The sequence below is a fragment of the Sturnira hondurensis genome, unplaced genomic scaffold, assembly GCF_014824575.4.
Source record: "Sturnira hondurensis isolate 20B ecotype Veracruz unplaced genomic scaffold, ASM1482457v3 Scaffold0004136, whole genome shotgun sequence".
Classification (NCBI taxonomy): Eukaryota; Metazoa; Chordata; class Mammalia; order Chiroptera; family Phyllostomidae; genus Sturnira; species Sturnira hondurensis.
The window spans coordinates 18456426-18481531 of NW_028076767.1; the positions used below are offsets into that span (position 1 = coordinate 18456426).

The 25106-nt window shown below is 48.1% G+C and overlaps 1 protein-coding gene across 1 annotated transcript; it reads left to right on the forward strand.

Moving 5' to 3' along the window:
- Nucleotides 1–34: 34 nt before the first annotated feature.
- On the forward strand, nt 35–23949 carry POFUT1 (protein O-fucosyltransferase 1). Its single transcript, XM_037043841.1, has 7 exons — nt 35–239; nt 2284–2405; nt 6848–7030; nt 8414–8526; nt 18374–18566; nt 20078–20320; nt 23406–23949. The coding sequence occupies exons 1-7, from the start codon at nt 107–109 to the stop codon at nt 23592–23594; spliced, it is 1176 nt and encodes a 391-aa protein (XP_036899736.1). The 5' UTR covers nt 35–106; the 3' UTR covers nt 23595–23949.
- Nucleotides 23950–25106: the final 1157 nt, after the last annotated feature.

Below are 25106 nucleotides of genomic sequence, written 5' to 3' on the forward strand. Positions count from 1 at the left end.
CGGTGCGCGGGCGGCGCGCGGGGACCGTCGGGAGCGGGGCGGACGCTCACGCCCCTCCTTTCCTCTCCGCCTCCGCGCTGCGGCGCGCTCGGGCTTCGGAGCCGACATGGGCGCCGCCGCGTGGGCATGGCCGCCTTTGCTGCTGTGTGCGTTTCTCCTGCTCCTGCTTCTGCCGCTCCCCGGGCTGCCCGCGGGCTCCTGGGATCCGGCCGGTTACCTGCTCTACTGCCCATGCATGGGTAAGGCCTCCCGAGCCTTCTGCTCAAATGAGGAAACTGAGGCCCAGAGAAGCGAAGCCACTCCTTTGAGGCGCCCACAGACACCTTGACAGGTTCAGGACAGAACCCTGTCGTGGGCAGTGAGAGGCCTCAGCGTCCAACCTTCCATTTGTCAGCAGATGAAAATACAGGCCGCGAAAGGTTACATGTTTTGCGCAAGGTCTAAGCTATTCCGGAGCCCAGTAAATGGAGTTAGTGGGGCAGGACTTTGTTACGGACCGGACCCAGCGCTCACTTTGGGCGATTCTTTCATTCATTAGAAAAATGTTTACAGGTCCCTGACCTTGTGCCCAGCCCTGTGCGCTGCTCTAGGGATTCAGCAATGATAATACAGAAAACTCCACGGCCTTGTAGAGCTTCCATTCCAGTTGGGAAAGACAAGTCAANGAGCCCAGTAAATGGAGTTAGTGGGGCAGGACTTTTGTTACGGACCGGACCCAGCGCTCACTTTGGGCGATTCTTTCATTCATTAGAAAAATGTTTACAGGTCCCTGACCTTGTGCCCAGCCCTGTGCGCTGCTCTAGGGATTCAGCAATGATAATACAGAAAACTCCACGGCCTTGTAGAGCTTCCATTCCAGTTGGGAAAGACAAGTCAACAAAAAATAAGCATAAACGTCAAATTATTTACGAGAAAATAAAGTAGAAAAAGGTGAGGGAGAATCTAATGGTCCGCCGAGGGGCGCAATTTAAGTGGAGTGGTAAAAATCATGCATTTCTTTAAATCCTGCAGACGCCTAGCCTGGGAGATTTGGACCTCTGCCCATCTTCACCGCACCCTTCTTTCCCAGATCCTCCAGCTGCACAACTTAGCCCCTTTCTGTTCTTTGCCCGTACTCAGGTCCTGAAGCCTGTGTGCCATTGCCTGTGCTTTTCCCTCAACCTGGAATACCCTCTTCACTTCTGCCACACCAACTCCTTCCCATCCTCAAGGCACAGCTTAAATATCACCAGAAAGGATTTCACTGACCTCAACCCCAAGAACGTCTTTATTCTCCGTTACCAAACTTTTTTCATTTCATTCTTGAAATTATCGAAATTTGTCACTGTATATTTATTTACATGTTTCATTTGAGTGCCTTAAGAGCAGAGACCTTACCCTTCTTGCTCACTCCTGTATTCCAGCATCTAGCAGAGAGCCTGGCACTTTGTGTCTTCTCCCAGACTATCCCAAGAATAATATTTGTGGGATGAATGAATGGAGGCCACGCTAGGGATAACAAAGAGAATCAGATAAGGTTCTTGCCCTGAGGCATTCAGAGCCTGAGGTCACAGCCAAGTACAAAGGCCAGGAAGTGGGAAAGGACATAGGATTAGGGAAGAACCAACACTAACTCCGATCCAAGATGAGAAGCAGAGAAGGGGACTGAGTAGTGGTAGCAGATTGTTGAAAAGATCCTAGTGAATGAGGCATCAGAGTTGCCTTTCTTGCGCAGGTGAGTAGAGAGAGAGGTGGAAAGGCACTCCTGGAGGGAACATCAAAAAGCAACGGCCTGGGCCCTGGCCAGTGTGGCTCAGTTGGTTGAAGTATCATCCCATAACCAAGGGTTCGGGTTTGATTCCTGGTCAGGGCACATACCTGGGTTGCAGGTTTGATCTGTGGTCTAGGCATGTGCAGTCCCTGGTTTGGGCATGTGTTGGAGGCAACCAATCGATGCTTCTCTCTCAGATTGATGTTTGTGTCTCTCCCTCTCTCTCTCTCCTTCTCTCTAAAAGCAATGAAAACATTGGGTGAAGGTTTTAAAAAAAAGCAAAGGTTTGGGTTAAGCGTGTGTAGACTAGAAGTGTAGAGAATGTTTAGGAAAAGATAGGGAACCTGGAGTGGCTGAGGCAGAAGGGACAGGGCCTGAAGGGCCTTGACTGTTAGACCCACGAGTCTAGACTTGGCCCCACACTACCAGCTCCCCTGGCTCTTGGCAACCCTGGCCCTGCATCCTTTGTGAGCCCTGCATTCTCCATGCCCTCAATGCCCCAGGCCTCACCTCACTCACAATATACCATCCAGGGCGCTTCGGGAACCAGGCTGATCACTTCTTGGGCTCCCTGGCGTTTGCAAAGCTGTTGAACCGCACCCTGGCTGTACCCCCTTGGATTGAGTACCAGCATCACAAGCCTCCCTTTACCAATGTGAGTACCCCTCAATGATGTTGGCCCTTGTCCGCTCTTCTCCAATCTTGTTCACCTTTGCTTCTTGACCCTGAGTCCTCTGGGCTTTACCTTCCACCCCTCTGTGCCTGCCCCTACCCAACTCGGAACTGTCTTCACTGGAATAAAATAACTAACGTTTATCTTGCGCTGCTTGTCTGCCAGGTGCTGTTTTGAGCACTGCATGAGAATTTGCTCTTTTCTCCCTCATCACATCCCAGTGAGGAAGCTGATTTAGAGAGATTAGGTAATTTGTCCTAGGTCACACAGCCTATGCATAGCAAAGCTGGAGTTCTAGTCCATGCTGTCTGACCCTAGGACCTGTGACCCGAACTTAAAACCCCATTCTTCAACCCTGCTTGATCTCACCTTTTGTGCATCCCATTGGTCAAAGGGTAAAACTATTATCAGTTTTGAAAGACAGACTGAAGCACAGGTTAGTTAAATGTGTCCAAGGCCACAAACCCAAGCTCCAACACCACGTCTCATCCCCAGCAATGGGCTCCCTGAGCATAGTGGTGCTCAACATCCTCCAATTCCTTGCTTATTTTTTGTGTCTTCTGCGGGTCCTCTGTCTGTCTTTGTTCACACTGTATCCATGGGGGCCAGGCAGTAGTAACTGAATTAATATTTAATAAATTGACTTTAAAAGTTTTCCATAAATTCTGGCTGATATGGCTCCGTGGATTGAGCACTGGCCAGCTAAGCAAAGGGTCTCCAGTTTGATTCCCAGTCAGGGCACATGCCTGGGTTGTGGGCCAGGTCCCCAGTTAGGGGCGCACGCACAAGAGGCAACCACACATTGATGTTTTTCTCCCTCTCTTTGTCCTTCCCTTCCCCTCTCTCTAAAAAATAAATAAATCTTAAAAACATTTTTTTTTTTTCAGTAAGCCCTGACCTGTGTGGCTCAATGGATTGGGTGTCTGTCATCTCACAAACCAAAATGCCACCGGTTTAATTCCTGGTCAAGGCACATTCCTGGGTTGTGAGCCAGGTCCCTGGTTAGGGGACAGGCAACTGATTGATGTTTCTTTCTCTCACACATCATACATCAGTGTTTCTCTCCCTCTCTCCCTCCCTTCCCCTCTCTCTAAAAATAAATAGAATATTTTTAATTTTTTTCAATAATCCTTAAAAATTATACTTAGTATGTACAAAACATTGTATTTAATTTTCATAGTCTTTTCTCTGCATAGAAATTATTTTTTTCCTTTGCATACCTGTATTTAGAGAGGGGTTTGTTGTGGGTTGTTTCGTTTTTTTGATTTTATTTATTTACTTACAGAGAGAAGGGAAAGAAGGGAAAGAGAAGGAGAGAAACATGGATTGGTTGCTTCTCACACTCCCTGAACTGGGGATCTAGCCAGCAACGCAGCCACGTGCCCTGATGGGGAATCAAACTGGCGATCCTTCAGTTTGCAGGCTGACGCTTAGTCTACTGAGCCACACCATCCAGGGCTGGAGAGTTTTTAACAAAAGTTAAAAGCCAGAGTACATGAGATCAAAGCCTGGCTTGGCCACTTCCTAGCTAGATAGCCTGGGTATGGTACTTGATTTCTTTGTGTCTCGGTTTCCTCATCTTTAAAATAGACTGGTAATAATGGTAGCTGTCTCTCACCTCGAGTTAGTGATTATGGCGGGCTTTGAACAATGCATGTCTCTCTCTAGGATCAACTGAGCTCATCAACGTAAAGTGCTTAGGACACAAGAAGTCCCCAGTAACCGGGAGCCATTGATGTTCTAATTTTTTTCCACTCACTGTTATGATTTAGACATCGCCCATTCATCTCCCTGTGACTTGCTTTTTCTCACCTTTCCTTTTCAGCCAAGTCTCTCGGAGTCTTCACTCCATGCCTTCTACAGATTACTTACCTCACCCCAGTTAGACTCCCTCCTGGGGCAGTTCTCAGACAGGTCATCAGGGACTTCAGAGCTACCAAATCCCGGGGGTCATTTCAGGTGGCACCTCTCTTTTTCCTGACATTCCCTGATCCCCGAGCTTCCCAGACACAGCCTGTTCCTGCCCGAGTCCTGACCTTTCAACAATTTCCTCTTTGCACGGTACTGGAGGCTACTCTGTCTCTGTCCACTGTTTAAACATTGGTGCGTCTTCTCTTTCTGTTTGTTTATTGACTCTGACCTCGGGTGAGTTATCTGGATTCCGTGCTCCTGGGTTTCTTCATAAGTAAACTGGAGATGGTTGTACTCCTCCTCATAGAATTAGATGAGCAAGTCTTCATCTGACGAATATGGCACCTGGTGTTAAGACAGCACTCAATAAATATCAGTTGCTATTTTTCAATAGCAACTAATTTTGCTAATTTTAATTTTGGAGAGAGAGTGAGAAATATCCATTTGTTGTTCCGCTTATTTATGCATTCATTGATTGTTCTTGTGTGTGCCCTGACCAGAGCTGCAACCTTGGCGTATCAGGATGACGCTCTAACCAACTAAGCTCCCCAGCCAGAGCAATATTAGTTGCTACTACTATTATTATTGCTTTGCTATAAATTTCTGTTGACTCTTGTGGCTTTCACTGTTCTCCACATACCTCCCAGATATATCTGTGGCCCAGACTGCCCTCTGACTATAGGCCTCTGTTTCTAACTTCTAGGCTCTGGAGTCTACTCAGATGTGCCACAGGTATCTCTGGGTCTCAACGCCAGAGTTTGGCCTCTGTCCCCTCAAACTTGTCTTGCCTCCTGTATTCCAGCCTTTGTGTATGATACCTTCATTCACATGGATACCAAGCCAGGAATCTAACCGGGAACTTAAATGCCTCCCTTTATTCACTACCTCACCTTCTTTTACATCTTCTAGCATTTCCATGCCTCTCCATTTTGACTTGGACTTACCAGCAATGCTCAAAAATACATGTTGACCCTTACTGGTGTGGCTCAGTTGGCTGGGCATCGTCCACAAAGCGAAAGGTCGCCAGTTCCATCTCGTGGTGGTCAGGGCACCTGCCCTGTGGTTTGGGATTGGTCCCGAATGGGGCACATGTGAGAGGCAGCTGATCAGAGTTTCTCTCCTACTTAGACGTTCCTCTCCCTCTCTTTCTCCTTCCCTTTCCATCTCTCTAATACATATAAATTTTTAAAAATTAAAAAAAAACAACATGTTGAATGAATACTTGAACAAATAAAAGGACTATTGCAATAGCCTCTTATTTCCCCCTTCTAGTCTTACCTTCAATACATTCTCTCCTCCAATACCAGAGTGATCTTTCAAAAAGGAAAATCTCGTATTATTTTTGCATAAAATCCTTCAGCAAGACCTTGTTGCTAACAGTTTCCCAAAATCTGTCCTTCAGAACGCCAATGACTTGTATAAGAAGTGTACAGTGGTTAAATCATTTTGGGAAATTCTCAATTTCCCATCCCGCCCCCAGATTGGGGATTCAGAATGCACATTAGCACATTAAAGGCCCTGAGAAATCCTGTAGTAAAGACACCAGTTTAACACAGAAATTTTCAGGCCTGTTTAACTCTGGAGTCTTTTCACTGCAGAACCCTTTATCCACCTGAACCAGTGGAACATGCTTGGGAACACTTCTGTAGGATAAAGTCTAAATTTTATTCCATGGTGTTCTAAGAAATTCTTTTTAATCTAGAAAAATAGAGATTAATACAGTCACCATCTGTACACCCATTATTAGAGGTGATAATCATTAACAGTTTGCTACAGATAAAGTTGCTAAAAGATAAAATCTCTCTTGGCTCCTGAGGCTAATCCTAATCTTGCTCTCAACCCACAGAGGCAACCACTCTCCTGGATATCGCAACCCTCATTGTGACTTCTTGCAAGATCTTTTCTATATTCTAGAGTCCTTGTAGCCATTTCCTATTGCAAAGGGCAAGAGCTTCTCTAGGGCCAATGCGTAGAGGTGGTGGAAGAAGCATTGTAAACTCTGTTAGATGCTGCAAGACTACATTCCAAAGTGTTTGTTCCAGAACGTACACTTCTACTCCAGCCCCCTTTTCCCATATCCCTTCCAACAATCAGAACCGAGCTTTTAAATTTTTGCTAGTGAGAAGTGATACCTCATCATTGTAATTTGCTTTTTCCTAATTACTAGTGAAGTTGCACACCTTTTGTGTATCAGCTGTTTGGGTTTTCTTTGCTGTGAGTCGTTCACTCCTATCCTGTGCCCATATTTTCCCTTACATCATTTGTCTTTTTCCTTATAGATCAGTAAGGCATTTCCTAACCCAAGGGAAAATACTCTTTGTTCTTTACTTGGCAGATACCTTGTCCTACTCTGCCTCTGTCCTAATTTGTTGTCTTTTGCCAAAAGATTTTCATTCGCATGTAGTCTGGGCTCTCTGGGTCTTGGAGTGTGTGGTTTTAATAAATGTCTATGAAACAGCTACTGGGATACCGAGGAGAAACCACTGCCCTTCCTTTCCCCCCTTTTTTCATAGATCCATGTGTCCTACCAGAAGTACTTCAAGCTGGAGCCCCTCCACGCCTACCATCGGGTCATCAGCCTGGAGGACTTCATGGAGAAGCTGGCACCCACCCATTGGCCCCCTGAGAAGCGGGTGGCATACTGCTTTGAAGTGGCTGCCCAGAGAAGTCCTGACAAGAAGACATGCCCGATGAAGGTGAGTCCTTTGGGTCTGGGGGGGTCTTTCAGCCTGTTCCATGGTATCTAGGTCCCTGACCCACTGGATAATGGCACAGTGTTGGGGAAGGCACCAGAAGGGTGTGACGTTGGAAGATAGAGATTTGAGCCCCATTTCTGGCATTTGTGTCACTTTTGGTAGAAGACTTTGCCTCCCCTGAGCCTTTATTTCTACCTACAAAATAAAGATGCCAGGCCTTGCTCTGTCTCACTCATCAAGTATTACGTGGGCCAGGGTGTAAGAGTGCTCATAAACTGTAAAATGCCACATCAGTAATAACAGGTCTGCTCACATAGCACTTACTACGTGCTGCGCCATGCTAAGAGCTTTACACGTATTAACCCACTTCATCTTCAGATGCTCTGTGAGGAAAGGACAGTCGCCATCCCTGTTGCCCCAGCTGGTGTGGCTCCGTGGAGTGAGTGTTGGCCCGTGAACCAAATGGTTACCAGTTCGATTCCCAGTCAGGGCACATGCGAGGGTTGTGGGCCGGGTCCCCGGTCCCCAGGTGAGGGCATATGAGAGGCAACAACACATTGATGCTTCTCTCCCTCCCTTTCTCCCTGCCTCCCCTCTCTCTAAACATGAGTAAATAAAATCCTTTTTAAAAATTCCTGTTTTATAGAGGCCACTGAGTACAACAGAAAGAAGTTCAGTATTTTGCCCAAGGGCTCACAGCAGACATGTGGCGGAGCCACGATTCAATCCTATGTAATTTGACTCTGTTGTCCACTCTCCTAATTTGTGTACTTTCCTGCCTTAGCAGACAAATGAGCAGCTGTTGTATTTTATCAGCACACATTTGTGAATTTGTAAATTTCTGGCACTTTGGGAATAGACAGTCTTCAATACATTTTTCAGTGCTTAAGCTAAAGTCCAGGGAGGGTGGTTGGAGGAGCCATGAAATGTGAGAAAAGAGACGCTTACAGCGCAACAGTGCTCTCACTTGCTGTGTGAGCTTGTCAAGTGCCTTACTCCGTCTGGCCCCAATTTCCATATTGGAAGTAATGGCATTGGATTAGCTACTCTTGAAAGTCTCTTGAAGCTCTCTAACTCATGGCCCCATATCCAAGGTCCACTTCCTACCCAGACCCAAGTCAGTGCCACAGGGTCAGCAGGATACGACATGTGAGTGAGAAAGTCTCCTTCATACACTGGTGGACGTCTGCTAGAAACCAGGCTCGTGGTGGAATTGCCTTCCTCAGGCCCCAGACAAAGAATTACAAAGTGACATTCCTATCCCTACTGGGTCATCCTATGAGCCTGAGTCAATCACCAGGGTTCCCCCACTCACAGTCCCTTGGCCCCGTGAGTTGGCTTTCCTTCCCCCTCAGTAAGCCTTTGACCACTCTCTTTCCACAGGAAGGAAACCCTTTTGGCCCATTTTGGGACCAGTTTCATGTGAGTTTCAACAAGTCTGAGCTCTTTGCAGGCATTTCCTTCAGCTCCTCCTACAAAGACCAGTGGATCCAGAGGTACTTGGAGGGGGCAGCATTGCTGGGTTTGGAGAGGGGTATGGGGTGCTGGGCATTCAGCACCTTCCTGACCCTTTCCCCATCTACCACACCCTGATATATGAGACCAAAGGTGTGACTGTTCTGTCTGCTGAACTTGGGATCCTGTGTGATCTGTTCCCATCTCAGCGTCTGACATAGTGGGACATTGACCTGCCACGAGGTTGAGCAAGAGTTTATCAGTCGATAAAGGATGTTATAAAAAGAATATTGTGCAGTCATATGAGTGTTCATTTCCTCCTCTAGATATGAGAATCACTCCCCTGTTATCTTCCTCTTAACATGGTGAAAATTGGAAGCAGCTTCTAGAGAAGAACAACTTTAGGTGCAGGCTGAGAAATGATGTCATCCTGATAATAATTGGATGTGCCTTAGTAGTTGCACTCCAGTCGGCCCTATTTTTTAAAAAAATAGGTTAGCAGGGCATAGACACAGATCATGAAATATTTATAGAACATCTGTCATGTAGGAGACACAGTACTCAAAGGCCAGAGGTGGTATATAAAAATGAAGAAGATCCAGCCTCAGCCTTCTACTCTGTGGTTATAATGATGATAACTAACATAGCGCACTTGCCCTTAATGCTAGAGGCGGCAAGAAAGAATGTGGGCCTACAAGTCAGATTTGGGTTAGCTATAAGGAGCTTATGAATTTATGCGTGGTCATAGCACTTTGCATTAGCAGGCCAAGGATAGACTGAGTGGAGAAATAAGCACAAGCTCAGGATAAAACAGGCCTGAATTCCAGCCAGCCCTGCCTCTTTCTCAGGTGACTGAGCAAACCACTCTGGCTGCCTGGCCTGAGTTTCCTCCTTGGTTTAATGGGGTACCATGGTATCTGCCTTCTAGTATTCAAAGCATGTGACACCCTGTAGGGGTCCAACCAGTGTTAGCTATTACTGTTATTCACAAGCTTTATTTCATTTAAGCCTCTGAGAAATGCTGTAAAGTAGATATTGTCAGTTTCCATTTGACAGGTGAGAACACTGTGCTCAGTGAGGTTAAATAACTTGCCCAAGGTAAGGCAGTGGACATCCTTGCCCAAGGATATTGAGTGGACACCTGGGGTCTGTATGTACGCCTTTAGTAGATAATAAGAACTATATTTAATGCCTACTATATGCCATACACTGTGCTGTCTGTTAAGGTAATAACTCATTTAATCCTTCCACAAGTTTGCAGGGACAGGTGTTATTATCATGTGCTTTACAGGTAAGGAAATTGAAGAAGAGAGGAGTGAAGTCACTTGTCCAAGATCACACAGCCTGAGGTGGCAGTCTGGGATTTGAACCCAGGCAGCCTGACTCTAGAGCACCCGGCTACTTAATCACTGAGCAGAAAACAGCTGTGCCTTTAACAGCTGCCAGTTCCTATTTGGGACTTGCCCTCAGAGTTAGTTCATGAGCTACTGAGGATACTCAGTCCTGGTGGATTCTTTTTTTTTTTATAAAGATTTTATTTATTTATCTTTAGAGGGGAAGGGAAGGAGAGAAGGAGAGAAATATCAATGTATGATTGCCTCTCGTGAGTCCCCCACTGGGAACTGGCCTGCAACCCAGGCATGTGCCCTGACTGGGAATTGAACCACAATCGTGTGGTTTGCAGGCCGGCGCTCAATCCACTGAGCTACACCAGCCAGGGCAGTCCTGGTGGATTCTAACCCGCCTCATCGTTGATTCCAAACAGGGCAGGCCCGTTTAACCATCTCCTTGGTTCTCCCCATTTAGCTCAGTGGCTTGGAGCTATTGCCAGAAGGCAGACCTGCCCTGAATGGATAGAGATTTGCCCCTTATCACAAATGCCAGGAAAAAAAAATAACACCAACTCTAAAAGCAGCTCCAAAAGCAAATTCCAGAAAGCCAGGGAAAGCACACAGTCCTGGTGGGGAAAGAAGGGACAGTACCGCCAGGAGGCCTCAGTCAAGGGATGCTGCTGAGACACCTTTTTATTACCCCACGTCTTTTGGGGATTCACTGAGTGGCAGGAATTGCGGAGGGCTTGGGGAAGCTTGTGCCTGACAGCCAGATCTTTAGGAAAGGAAGACGAATGGAGAAGGTGGGGTATCTGGAGCCAATTTGAGAGAGTTAGGGCCACCTGGGCAGCTGCCTGCCTTTATGCCTTCATTCCACACACATTTTGGAAGCACCTCCTGAGTGTCAAGCTAGTCTGGATGCTGGGCATACAGGCAAGAATAAGGTATTGAAGGCCCTTGCCCTGATGGAGGTGAGTCTAATGAGGGAGACTGAATCCTTTTATGTAAGACAAACAGATGATGTGTGTTGGCAGGGCTGAGACCTTGCCTTCATCAGCTTGGGCTGTGCTAACAAAATACCACAGGCTGGGGGCTTAAACAACAGATGCTTATTTCTCCCAGTTCTGAAAGCTAGGGATTCTAAGATCAAAGTGCCAACATGGAAGGGTTCTGGTGAGGATCTCTTGGTTTGCAGGCACTGCCTTCTTGCTGTATCCAGACATGTTGGAGAGAGAACGAGCTCTCTTGTCTGTTATAAGGACACAATTCCCATCATGAGGACTCCACCCTCATGACCTCATCTAAAGCTAACCACCTCCCAAAGGCCCCACCTCCTAATGCTAACACATGGGGGGTGGGGCTCCAATGTAGGAGTTTAGGGGGGATGCAGACATTCAATCTATAACAGATCTGAAGGATGAGGAGCCAGCCATGCAAAGAGATGGAGGAAAAGGAAGTTCTTCCTGGTGGAGACAGGGATGGCAGAGGCCGTGAGGCGGGAATACTCTTGGCGTGGTCCAGGTGCAGGAAGAAGGCCAATTGGCCAGTGTGGAGCGTTTGAGGTGGAGAATGGCAGGGTGTTCCCTTTGTGTGTTGCTGTGTAATGAACCTCTGAGACTCAGTGCCTGGTGGCAGTTTGTCATTTCTCAGAGATCTGTGGGTTGGCGAGGCTGAGCCAGGCAGTTCTTTTGTTTTCTGCTTTTCCGTTTTCTTTTTTTTTTTTAAAGATTTTATTCATTTATCTTTAGAGGGGAAGGGAAATGAGAGAGGGAGAGAAATATCAATGTATGGTTGCCTCTCATGAGACCCCTGCTGGGAACTGGCCGGCAATCCAGGCATGTGCCCTGACTGGGAATCGAACAGTGATTGTGTGGTATGCAGGCCCATGTCCATTTTCTTTATGGAATCCCAAGTGTACAAGGTTTCAATCCATATTAAACGTCTAATTACTTGGCATGAATACCTGTTAGAATGCTCACCATAGATTTGGTGGGAGATTTTTTTAATAAAAAAAGAACATTAAATTTACTTGTAATTCTACCACCCCTCCAAAAGACACTACTAGCATTCTGATGTATGTACTTCCACCCTCCTGACAGTTTCACACACACGTATGTCCCTACACTGCTAATTTGAAATTATTATATATAGTTTGTCATCAAACATTTAATTATCTTTTCTGAGGAGTAATTAATATTAATAGTTACCTGGATAGTAAATATCACTGGCAAGATCAATTTTAAACATAGAAAAACATAGGATTTCAGAAAATTGTGTCTTTACCAGGTGGTTCAGTTGGTGGCAATGTCGTCCCATACACCAGAAAGTTGGCAGGTTCAATTCCCGGTCAGGGCACAGACTTAGGTTGTGGGTTCCATCCCCGGTCAGGGCCCATACAGCAGGCAGCTGATCAGTGTTGCTCTCTCACATTGATGTTTGTTTCCCTGTCTAAAATCAATGAACATGTCCTTGGGTGAAGATAACAAAGAAATGGTACTGGTGTGCATGTGTACCAGCAGAGTATATGTGTTTGTTGATTTATTTAAAATGTTGAAGTGTACAGTTCAATGGCATTAAGTATATTCCGTGCTGCACAACCTTCGCCACTGTCCATCTCCAGGATGTTTCGTCATCCCAACAGAAACTCAACCCGTTAAACGATAACTCGCCAGCCCCCAGTAGCCTCTGTTCTAGTTTTCTGTGTCTCTGAAATTGCCTGTTCCGGGCACGTCATGTGAGTAGAGTCATACAGCACTTGTCCTTTGTGTCTGGCCTACTTCAGTTAGCACAGTGTCTTCAGACTTCACGCATGTCGTAGCACATGTCAGAATTTTAATCCTTTTGAGACTGAGCATCCGCGCACCCAGAGGGAGGAGGTTTGAAGGATTGCTCTGCCAAACCGGACAGAAGATCGGGAGAGCGGGCAGGGTCTGACTGCGCAGGCCCCGGGAGAGCAATGTGATAGGAAGCCTGTGAGTGCTTTTTAGGGTATGTGGATTTTCAGCATCTTCTAAAGTGGTGGACACTTGTAGAAAATTGTCCTTTGGGGGCAAAGATACAGATGGGTATAGAGAGAATGGCATCGGAAAGCGTCAGGCTTTTCCCCAGCTCACTGTGTGACTCAGCAGATTGTTTTCCTTCTCCGGCCGCAGTGCCCCATCTGTAAAACGAAGGGGTGAGCCAGGGCAGTGGTTTTCAAACTTCCTTAGAATTCTTGAGACGTGCCGACCGTGTCATGGGGGTGGCCCCAGGGAGCCAAGTGGGAGGTTGTTCTCCCCCACCTCCTTCAACCAGTAACCCTCTTACATGTCACCCAAAGTTTGGATGGCCCCGGTCTAGGTGTCTCAGGGTTTACTTCAACCTCACTTAACAGAAGACCCCAAATAACGGCAGGTTGAAAAGATAGAAGTTTATTATTTTCTTCAGTAAAAAACTTCTGGGGTTTGCAACCCTGGCTGGTCAGCAGCTGCATCGTGTCGTCAGGGATCAGGCTCCCACCTCTGCACAGCCACCCCAGTGTGGCTTTTTTCCTTAGCGTCACCTTGTAGGCTGAGCTTCAGCCGTCACATCCTTGCCCCAGTCAGCTAGGACAGAGGGGCAGAAGGAGGGCACGTCTTTACCTTCTTAAGTAGCCTTCTTCTAGCTTGCTCATAACTCACGGGCCGGCGTCTTGGTACACGGCCCTGCCTAGCTACAAGAAGTGCTGCGAAATGCCTTTACTTTGGGCTGCTGTGTGTCTGGCGGAAAGCTGGGTTCTAGGAGAGGAGGGTAAGAGGTGTTTCTTTCCCACTAAGTGATTTCTGAGGATCCTTCCAGCTCTGCTGGTTCTGAGATGGTGAATACCCTGGTGTAGATTTAATTCCACACCCATTTGTTGCACATTTACTGGCGGAAGGTTATGTTCCATCATGAGGCTGGATCATTCTTGGGGCATGAAGATAACAGGTATTCGCATGCATAGCTTATTCTCCTCCCTGGCTGCAGCCTCCCCGAGAACATAAACAAGTGATATGTAATTAGGAGGGCAGAGGCCTGAAAAATGAGAAGGAGCCAGCCATACAAACAGCTGCAAGAAAAGGTGGTTCTTCATAACAGAGATATCGAAAACAAGGCTCAGCCTCACTTGTATCCCTGCATCCTCTGCTCACCATGGTGAATGTCCACTGGTGTGCGGGTACATAAGTGGATGATCTTTGCAGGGAAACCCCAGCCCATTGGGGCATCTCAGTAGGTGGACGTGGTGGTGAGGAACCCCAGAGGTTCACTGCACCCAGAGCAGGAAAGTGCATCTGCTTTAGCTGCACCGTGAACCAGGCAGAGGGCCTGACTTGGGGTGAGCAGTCGGGGCAGGTGGCGTGGTCAGCCTTTCTTTCCAAATAACACTCTGCTCCCTCAGAGGGAGCAAATGAGCACATCAGTCTGGGCCTCCGGCTGCTGGTCAGGTCAGAGGTGACATCCCGCTGGAACAGCTGGGAGCTGTTGAGGCAATGGACCTGCCACATCTGGAATTCACAAGGGTCAGCAGCAGGGTCTTTCCAAAAAGGCAGGGAGGGTGCAGATCCTGATTCCAGCTCAAGGCCCCAGCCCTCTGGGAAGTCACGATCCCCTGCTTTCCTTTTCAGATCCGCTGAGGTGGCATCTGGAAGGAGTCTAGCTGAGGGCCTGGCCCGAACTGGGTGCTCAGTTAATACCTCTTTCTCCAATCCCTGGCAACCTGATCTGGTCTTTCTAGTGAGATCCTTGAATCTTTCTCATTCATCTGTTCATTTATTCTAAAAATGTTTATTGTACCTACTGTGTGTTGAGGCTTGGGGTAGGGGCTGGGAATCAAAAGAAAAGAATACACCACAGACTCAGCTTTTCAGGTACTTTTTGATTGAGACAGGAGAGATGGGAGTGAAGAAATGAGTAGTTAAGAATTTAGGTTCTGGCCCTGGCCAGTGTGACGCGGTTGCTTGGAGCATCTGCCTGTAACTAAAAGGTTGTAGGTTCAATTCCCAGTTAGAGCACATAGCTAGATTGTGGGTTTGATCCCCAGGCCAAGCACAGACACGTGCCCCCCCATTCCACGTGCATACAGGAGGCAACCAATTGATGCTTCTCGCTCATATAAATGTTTTTCTCTCTCCCTTCCTCATTCCCTTCCTGTCTCTCTAAAAGCAATGAAAAAATGTCCTTGGGTAAGGACTAAAAAAAAAGAAGAAAGGTGTAGGTTCTGGAGCAGACAGCCTGCATTTAAATTCCAGCCCCAGCAGTTCCAATGCCAACTGTGTGACCGTGAGCATGTTACTTAACCTTTCTGTGCGTCAGTTTCCTCACCTGTACAATAAGAATACTACTTACCTCACAGGGCTCATATGAGAATCAAATGAATTAATATACAGAAAGCAGTTGGAACACTGTCACATAATAAAGCTTGATAAATTATTCACATGTGTGTATGGTTTCCGGTTACAGTGGTTTGACTTAGGAGCTTTTGACTCTACAATGGTGTGAAAGTGATATGCATAATGAATTACATGAGCTGTTCAATACTTTGTTATAAAACAGGCTTTGTGTTTGGTGTTTTCATCCAACTGTGGGCTGATGTAAGCGTTCTGAGCATATTTAAGGCAGACTAGGCTAAGTTAGGATTTTCAGTAGGTTAGGTGTGTTAAATGCATTTTCAACACAACATTTTCAGCTTACAGCGGGTTTATTGGGATAGAATGCCATAGTAAGTCAAGAAGCATCTCTACCTATAAAATTAAATTCTGACAGGATGAGTGTTATATAGACCCAGACTGTCAAGGTCACTTGTATGTTAACTCCTCCACACCAGCCCTGGGCTGGGGTGTGTGGGAATCATGGTGTTTGGGCCCCTACCCTCCTGGGCTGACGGTGGAGCCGGTAAAACAGTCATTGAGCACATCAGTGTGCAGAGGGCCACAGAGGAGGGGAGGGAACAGGGAGCCCTCTGAGGAGCTGAAGCTTGGGAGTGGCGACAGGTCTGGAGGTCTTGGAGGTCAGGAAGGCGTTTGGGGAGTGAGGTGTTTGGGTTGGGCGTGTTGAAAGTGGCATGTTCACTGGAGCGCTGTCCAGCAGGAGGGGACTGGATGGGTACATCACGGTTTATTTGTGCAAAACAGAGAACTTCAAGAGAAGCTAACAGGATCGTATGATCCACATGATCAATAAAGCCAAATCTCTAAAACATGAATTTTGAAAAAGCTGAAATAGGTACCTGCAGTCTGGCGACGTGGTGGCAATGATGATAGGGATGGTCAGAATTTTCTTGGAGCTTTCTATGTACCAAACACTTTCCAAATGCTTTGCTTGCATTTGCTTAATCTCAGCAGCCCTGTGAGGTAGGAACTGTTATCAGCTCCATTATACAGGTGAGGAAACTGAGGCATAGAATGGTTAAGACACCTGCCCAAATTGATAAGTGGCACAGTCAGCATTCTAGAACAAGGTTATCTGGCCCAACAGCCCATGCTTTTACCATTATACTATGTAAAAAGCACACAGAATAATATCTTTTTATATCAATAGTAAAAGTGTAATCGTGCATAAAATCTCAGTATCTTTTTTTTTAGAGAGAGGGGAAGGGAAGAGGAAAGAGAGGGAGAGAAACATCAATGTGTGGTTGCCTCTTAGGCATTCACCCCCAACTGGGAACCTGGCCTGCAACCCAGGTATGTGCCCTGCCTAGGAATCAAACTGGAGACCTTTCGGTTCACAGGCCGGCAGTCAGTCCACAGAGCCACACCAGCCAGGGCAAATCTCAGCATGTTCTGGGCAGAGTAAGAAGGGAAAGAAATGATAAGATAGAGCTTTTATTTGGGTATATGTGCTGTTTTTAATCTGAAGCAAAGTATTAATATCTGCTCATTTGAGTCCCAGGTACATGAATTGTTTTTTGTATTTTCCTGTACTGTTTTAAATATTTTGTCATTTTTAACTGAAACTTTTATTGAGGTAATTTTGGACTCACATGTAGTAATAAGAAATAGAATGGAGGGATCTCACGTACCTGGTGCCCAGTTTCCCCCAGTGGTAACATTTTGTGGAACTGTCGTGGAGTATTACAGTCAGGATGTTGGCATTGATACAACCCACCCATCTTATTCAGATTCCCCAGTGTTACTGGTACTCACTTCTGTGTGCGTGTGTGCATGTGTGTGTATTTAGTTCTATTCAGTTCTGCCACGTGTGTAGGCTCCTGTGGCCACCAGCACAATCCAGATATCAAACAGTTCTCTCTAACACTGAAAGATCCTGTGTGGCCAGTGTGTAACCACCCACACCTTAGCCCCTGGCGGCCATTAATCTGGTCTTTATTTCCATTCTCTTCTCCATGTTGTCATTTCAAAAATGTTATATAAGTGGAGTCATCCAGTATGTAATCTTTTGAGAGTGGCTTTTTTCACTCAGCGGAATTCCCTGGAGATCCATCCTGGTTGTTGCCCGAGTTGGTAGTTCGTTTCTTTTCGCTGGTGTGGTTTTCCATTGGTTGGATGCACGGTGGTGTTTGCACATTCAGTTGTTGAATGGCATCTGAGTTTTTGGCCTTTCTGAATAAAGCCGCTGTGAACATTCATCTGCTGGTTCCTGTGTGAACACAGATTTTCATCTCTGAGTCAGATGGTAGTTGCGGGTCTAGTTTTACAAGAAACTGCCAAACTGTTTCTCAGAGTACTGTGCCTATTTCATCATTTTAAGAACAGGATTTTGGCCGGCACGGGAAGGCATTACACGTAGAGGGAAGAAGTCTGCAGAGCTCTGGCACTGGAAGGTTTGTGGGACAGCGGGGCGTTTCACATTGCTGGCAGGGCTCTGGGCTTAGCTCAGGATGGAACACAGGTTTGCTCCTCCTCCATCTGTCAGCAAATCACGCGTCAGACACTGTTCTGAGCGCATGGAGGCACTGCCGTCAGAAGCGTGAGTCTAGCAGAAAAGACGGGTGAAATGACTGCAGGGTGTGTGGTGTACAGGCGGAGAACGGCCTCTGAGGGAGGTCTGACCGTGGACATCTGTGGAACTCTGGTGCTTTCCATGAGTGCAGGGCCTGCCCGCCTCGTCCTGCCCTGGGCTCCGGCACATGGTAGGTAATCGGTAAACGTGGGGAGTGTTGAGTGGATGAGCTTATCCAGCACACACACATTCCCTGCGAGTGTGGCCTGTCGATTGCCCCCCGGAAGCAGCTGCACGTCCCAGTCCGGCCATGTGGGTAAAAGGGCAAGGCTCTGTCCAGACACCACACCCGGGAGGGAATTACCACTCCATGAATTGGAAGTCAGCTCTACTGGAAATTTTTAATTATTAAACAAGCAAAGAAGGTTGTAAATTCCAGGCAGCGGGACAATATTGCATATTGTGCCTGTTTGCCGCCACTGCGGTTTCTTATCAGCCCGTTGGGGTTTCACAACCTCTCGTGCTTCTTGCATGTTACAGTGGCCCCTCCCTCTGCAGTCTCTAGGACGTGGTGCAACACCATCCTTTTTCCCGTGGGAGTGGTAGCCAGGCTCTCTGTGCATTCTCTGGCCAACTTCCCCCTACTCTGTCTTATGTCTAGATTTTCTCCAAAAGAACATCCAGTGCTGGCCCTGCCAGGGGCCCCAGCCCAGTTCCCCGTCCTGGAGGAGCACAGGCCACTGCACAAGTACATGGTATGGTCAGATGAGATGGTGAGGACAGGAGAGGCACAGATCCACGCCCACCTCATCCGGCCCTACGTCGGTGTTCACCTGCGCATTGGCTCTGACTGGGTAACTTCCTCCTTCCTCCCTTGGCCGGTGGGACACATCCCTGACCAGGGCCCATGCCTGTGGGGGTTGGACAGCAAACCCATTGTGCCAAGTGCCAGCCAGACCAGAGTTTTCACTCAACCAAGTCCACGGAGTCCCCCCGTAAAGATCCCACTGTGCATCATGATCCCACTGTGGGCACATCTGACATGTGGCTCCAGCATGCTTGCTTGCCAGCTCTTGTTTTCACAGTTCCCTTTTTTATCTTTATTTTGCAGACGGGTAAACTGAGATATCAAACTAGATTCCAGGTCAGCCAGCAAGCCAGAGCGCTCAGACCCACAGCCCCGGAGCCCTCTGTCCCAGCTCAGTGTTTAGTCAGTAGACTTATTGCTGAAAAACAAGTTCTGGAGTTGGGGTGGGGCTCCCGAGAAATGAAGATGTCATCCTCTAAATTTGGAGGCCCCTTCACTGTGCAGAAACCTCATCAGGTCACCCTCCGTGTGAAAGTAACTGGAGCGATATAGATAGTCTCCTGAATTTGCGTAAGAAGATATGTATGTATGAAAGTATGTATATTAGAAATGCCCATTGTTGAAGACTTGAGAATACATAGAAATTAGGTTCAAATTCACTCAGAGTCCATTGGGAAAGTAATGGCACATCTACCCACTGGATCCCCTTCCCATCCCTGTTCCACAAAGAAAAGGAGCCAGGCCCAGAACGTGTTACGAGTGGTTTCAGCCAAACCTTCAAGGAACAAATAGTTCTCATCTGTACTTTCTTCAAACATAAAAAGATACAAGATGCAATTTTTATAAAGCTAGCAGAGCACCAACACCAAACTCAGGTAGTGTCAGTTCAGATGAGTCTGTAGCCCATTCTCACTTATGAACATAGACGGACAGGTCCTAGGTAAGGTGTTAGCGAGTGAAATGCCAAAGGAACATGCGACACAAACAAGTAAAATTTATCCCAGGGATGCAATGAGGTTATATTAACTATATTAACACCCAAAGGAGAAAAATCATATAATGATCTCAATACAGGCCAAGAAAGCATTTGGAAAAAGTCAACACCCATTTATGATTTTAAAAAAACCCCTCTTAACCAAGCAGGAATAGGAGGGACCCACCTTAACCTGATAAAGGCTATCTCTGAAAGCCACAGCAAACACGTACTTCATGGGAACTATCAGAAGTGTTCCCACTGAAGTCAGAAATCAGATAAGGGCGCCCATTATCACTCCCAGGGTTCAGCATTCTCCTGGAAGTCCCAGATAATGCAGTAAAACCAGTAAAAAAAAAAAAGAAAGAAAGAAAAGAAACTTTGTAAAAAGCCAACATCCCACTACCCAGAAATAACCACTGTTACTGTTTCGAGCCATTTCCCTCTTCCCTCGATGCTCTTTTAAAAAAAAAAACATCGTTGAGCTCCTCCCATACTGCCTGCCTTTCCCCAGTCACTGGCTCTGGCTTCTGGGGTTCCAGGCCAGTTGCCGTTTTTCACTCTGTGCCCCCACCCCCTCGTAGAAGAACGCCTGTGCCATGCTGAAGGATGGGACCGCAGGCTCCCACTTCATGGCCTCTCCGCAGTGTGTGGGCTACAGCCGCAGCACAGCCGCCGCTCTCACTGTGACCATGTGCCTCCCGGACCTGAAGGAGATCAAGCGGGCTGTGAAGCTCTGGGTGAGGGCTATCGATGCCCAGTCTGTCTTCATTGCCACGGATTCTGAGAGTTATGTGCCCGAGATCCAGCAGCTCTTCAAAGGAAAGGTATGCGTGGGCCTGTGGGGGTGCCGTGGGAAAGGAGTCTGGGAAAGCACCAGGGTCTTCCCACCACACCCACTGCGTGCTTCATGTCCTCCTGCCACCCGGCTTTCGCTTGGACATTCAGTTCTTCTCCGATTCTTACCCTTTTTTCAAACACCAGCTCATAACGCCTCTGCAGATTCGCTCCAGTTTTCTCTCCATGCCTGCAGCAGATGTTCCAACCAGGAGCTGTCACAGTACTTTATCACATCTTCTCAGATACTTTCTAGGCTGTGTGAGACTAGTGTGGAAACATGTCTCATTTCTTCCCGGGAGTTATGGCTCCTTGAAGGCAGGCTCCAAGACGGACTCACGTTCCTATTCCTCATTGTCTAGCCAGGTCCTTTGACCTCTTCCAGGCCCGAGACCCCACCTTGCCATCACCAGTGTCTAGAACAATGCCTAGCACAGAGTGGACAGCTGATGAATGTTTGCTGAATGAGGATGTAAAGAGAGGGCCCCTGGTAGAGGTCCAGTGTAGCAGAGGGATTGAGAGCATGGACTCGGGGAATGTGGGCTCTACTCACTGTGCAGCCTTACACGAGTCACTGCCTTTCTGTGCTTCTGTGTCCTTGTCTGCACATGGGGACTGAGGGTGGTATTCATCTCACAGGGTGACTGTGAAGATCAAATACAAAGAAATGAAAGCTGTCTGGTACAAAGTAAGTGCTCAGTAAAGTTAGCAGTCATTGATAGTAGAAGTTGGTGGTTGATGAGTAACAGGAAGGCTCTTTTGTGCTTAGTTAATGCTTAAGGAAGCCATGAATAGTGGGTATTCAGTACATCAATAAGCAGAAGAATGTGCTGGGTACTGTATGTGTGAAGAGCATGTTCTGACAAAGTGAATTAGTAGTAAGCATTTGGTGAGACTTTGTTGAATGAATGACAGACCTAAATGCTTGGTGTAGACCTTAAAAGGCGGTGAGTGTCCTCACTTTCTAGCAGTGAGGGAGAGGCTCCCTGCCTTTTACCCCAGACACAGCTTATAAAGGAAGCGCTGAGTCAGTGCACTCTGGCCTCCCACCCACCGACTTTATAGAGGACTAGCAGGGCTGGGGGACCTCGGAGCTCATACAGCCCAGCCTCTGCGTTTTATCGCTGAGGCCACTGAAGTCAAAAGAAGGGAGAGAGTTTACCCAGGAGGTTGCAGAGCTAATTATAGTGGGTGTGACACAGGGTGGGTAAGTTTCAGGGAGTGGGTGAAATTGTTCAGGGGCTTTTGGCCATGATTAAACTCGTATTATTTCTTTGCTACCATCCAAAGAACAAGATGATGATTTTTGTTACACCAGAAATCTCTGTGACAGCAAAGCACTTTCCATCCCAGCTCTGCCCACACCGCCACGTAGGTACTAAGTTGAAGCGTGTGGAGAGCCCCAGGGAGTTTTTCATGAGTTTTTAGAGGTGATGTACTTGTTACGCCTTGAGCCCCTTGCCATTTTCTATTTCCTGTTTCTGCGCCGCTGTTCCTGCCCTTCCCCCTCCTCAGCTCCATGGGCTCAGGCCCCACCTCCTGGACTGAAGCTGTGCTTCTCCATGAAGCCTGGCCAGTGCTGAACTGGGGGTGCTGATAAATGAGAGGTGGTGGTGCTGCCCTCCAGGGCTCACGGTGTAGACTCAAGAAAAGAAACTTCGCAGGGAACTATACTACATGCCGCGGGGTGGGGCCGGGGAACTCATTCATTCAGTTGCCCAGAAAACGGGATTCTTGAGGCAGGCTCCAGCCAGCATGGACAAGCAAACTGACGCAGCCTGCCCCTCGTCAGGTGCAAGGGACTGACATTAATTAGAGAATCATTAAGGAGTCAAAACTACAAACTGAGATGGGTGCTCTGAAGCAAAGAAATGTGGTTCTGTGAGAGCGTAGAACAGAGGTCCCTGGCCTAGATGGCGGTGGGGGCCGGGGAGCCAGAGAGGCCTTTCCCAAGGATGTGAGACTGGAGCTGCGGGGGGAAGGTTAAGTAGGAGTTAGCCAGGCAAAGGGACAAGCGCCCCACATCCGTGGAAGAGCATATGCAAAGCTCCTGAGGAAGATGGGAGTCTGGTGTGTGGTGGCCGAAAGTATGAACAGAGGTGGAGAGGTGGCCTGCAAGGGGCTTTATAGGCCACAGTCAAGATTTCTCATCTTTATCTGAAGAGCAACAGGGCACCATTTAAGGGTGTTCAGTTTGGGGTGAAGAGAACAACAGGTTAGAGGTGTCTAAAAAGGTTTTCTCTGGCTGCTCTGTGGTGAGCAGGCCAGGAAGAGAGGCAGCAGAGACCAGTGAAGAGATAAGAGAGGATGGTGGCTGGCCAGGAAGTGGTAATCCATCAAGAGAAGGGTTCACCTTTGGAGACTGTCTTGGGGAATAGACTGGGCAGGACCTTAGGCTCGGAGGCATCAGGCAGCAGAACTGGATGGGTGGAGCGCTTTTTAGTCAGATCACAGTTGGTGGGGGAAGCCAAGCCCCGGTCGGCCCGTCAGGCCAGTCAGGGTAGGGCTTCATGAGAAAAGCAGAACTTGAGCTGAGCCTTGAAGAGTATGGTGGGGCTTTTAAAGATTTTATTTATTTACTTTTAGAGAGAGGAAGGGAGAAACATCAGTGTGTGGTTGTCTCTTGTGCATCCCCTACTGGGGACCCGGCCTGCAACCCAGGCATGTGCCCCGACTGGGAATCGAACCAGCGGCCCTTCGGTTCTCAGGCTGGCGCTCTATCCACTGAGCCACACCAGCCAGGGCCTGGTGGGGATTTTAATATGTAGTTACAAGGTATTCCAGGCAGAGGAAACTAACAAATGGGGACAAGTGAATGAGTGTTGTGTTTGGAGCTGATGTTGGCAGTGGGAAAAGAGAGCTGAGGCTGGAGTTCCATGTGAGTGTGGGCGGAGGCAGCTGCTGGGCAGTACTTTTCTCAGAGGCCGACGCTACCTCTTAATCCTCTGTGCACCTCCTTTGGGGTCTGTAACTTTAACAGAGAGGGAGAAAGCTGGAAGTACGGCTGGAGGCCTTGGCTGACATGGCCACCTTGGCCTACACCCAGGCTAAAATACCCTGCCTTCCCTCCTGCAGGTGAAGGTGGTGAGCCTGAAGCCTGAGGTGGCCCAGATCGACCTGTACATCCTTGGCCAAGCTGACCACTTTATTGGCAACTGTGTCTCCTCCTTCACCGCGTTTGTGAAGCGAGAACGAGACCTGCAGGGTAGGCCGTCCTCTTTCTTTGGCATGGACAGGCCCCCACAGCTGCGGGACGAGTTCTGACCCTGGCTGGAGCACATCAGCAGTCCCAGCTGGTCCCTCCAGCCCGGCCTGGCAGCCGGAGCTGCTCGCAGGATTGATCTCCAGAAGAACAAGCTTCTCTTCAGCTGCCAAGGACAGAAAAAAGTACCCAAGACTGCCTGGAGGAGGAAGATGGCCCAACTGCCAGGGTACAGGCCTTCTAAGCTCTCAGGGGCCAGACCATCTCCCCTGTTTATGTGCTTCTGGCAGTTTCTCCTGGGAGTTTCTCACACCAGCAAAGCAGCCCAACCACTGTCTTTTGGTCTACCCTGCTCTGAGCAGCCTGGGATGCTGCACTCTCTTTGCAGAGATTTTATTATATATATATATATATATATATATACACACACACACACACACACACTATACACACACACACACACACATATATATATCAAGAGAGAGATTTTTATAGTTTTTGTACAAAGTCATGACTAACCTAGAACTCTCTCATTTTAAAAAATCCATGAAGTTCATTAACGTAGGTACCTAAAGTGACCTTAACCGAATGTAGATGAGGCTCATGGGATGGGGGTATTCGCCACTTTCCCATGTGACCCCCAGAGTGGCCCTCAGACTCATCCCCGCTCCCTGGCCGAGCCACTGTCGGCCCCACTTCTTGGTCCCTGTGCAGGGCTGAGGCATGAACACTGTCCCCCACTGCAAGCACTATGCAAGTGGAAGTTCTCAGTCCTGGTGCCGCACAGAGCTCCACATGGCTGAGTGCTGCTCACGCAACACACTCCCTAGGAGGAGCACACGCCACCAGGCAGGACTGTCATGGCGCTGGTCTTAGAGCCTCTTGGTGGTTGGCGGCCGGCCACAAACCTGGCACCATCAGGGTCTTATAACTCATCACCAGGGGCCAGGGCTTACGGGCCTGGTGGGACCCCCCTGAAAGCTACCATCTCTTCTGATCTCTTGTCTCAGGGGTCTGGTTGTCACACTTTTCCCTGAAGTCGGCATCCAGGGCCTGTCCCCCTAGCCTTTCTCCTGCAGCTGGAGCCCTCAGATTGTATTCTTGCCAGACAGTGTTTGGTAAGCCTCTGGGCAGATGCAGGGGTCACTGGAGTCTGGTTTGGAAGCAACTTGTGCCCCTTCCTATCCAGTGTACTCTCTGACTTGTGAGGTTTACAGTCATTTCCTTTTCTCTCAGATACTGTGGTTGTAATCATCCATAACTCCTCAGAGTCTGACGTCTTGGCCTCGTGGCTCTAAAATTCAAGTCTAACACCTGCTGATCTCCCACCGTCATGTGACTTCTCTTGGTCTTTGATCCCGGGAAGGTGGAGGAGACTCATGAGAGCCAGGCCCCGAGCTTCAGTCTGGGACTTCCTCCTGGGGTTACCTTTGGGAAGAGATACTACTTTTGTCAGGGCAGGCTGGGTCGGAGGTTGCGGGGCACCAGCAGTGTCAGGCGCCAAAGGTGACATTTACTGCTTAGAGCCGCTGCCCGATTCTAAGCAGGAGAAACTGTATAGAAAGGGCCTTTGC

Bases quoted from the DNA above. Each gene is read 5' to 3' on its own strand.
- POFUT1 (XM_037043841.1), top strand. From the start codon at position 107: ATGGGCGCCGCCGCGTGGGCATGGCCGCCTTTGCTGCTGTGTGCGTTT. The intron at 7,031-8,413 runs GTGAGTCCTTTG...CTCTTTCCACAG, and splicing joins AGAAGACATGCCCGATGAAG to GAAGGAAACCCTTTTGGCCC. The intron at 18,567-20,077 runs GTAACTTCCTCC...ACCCCCTCGTAG, and splicing joins TGCGCATTGGCTCTGACTGG to AAGAACGCCTGTGCCATGCT.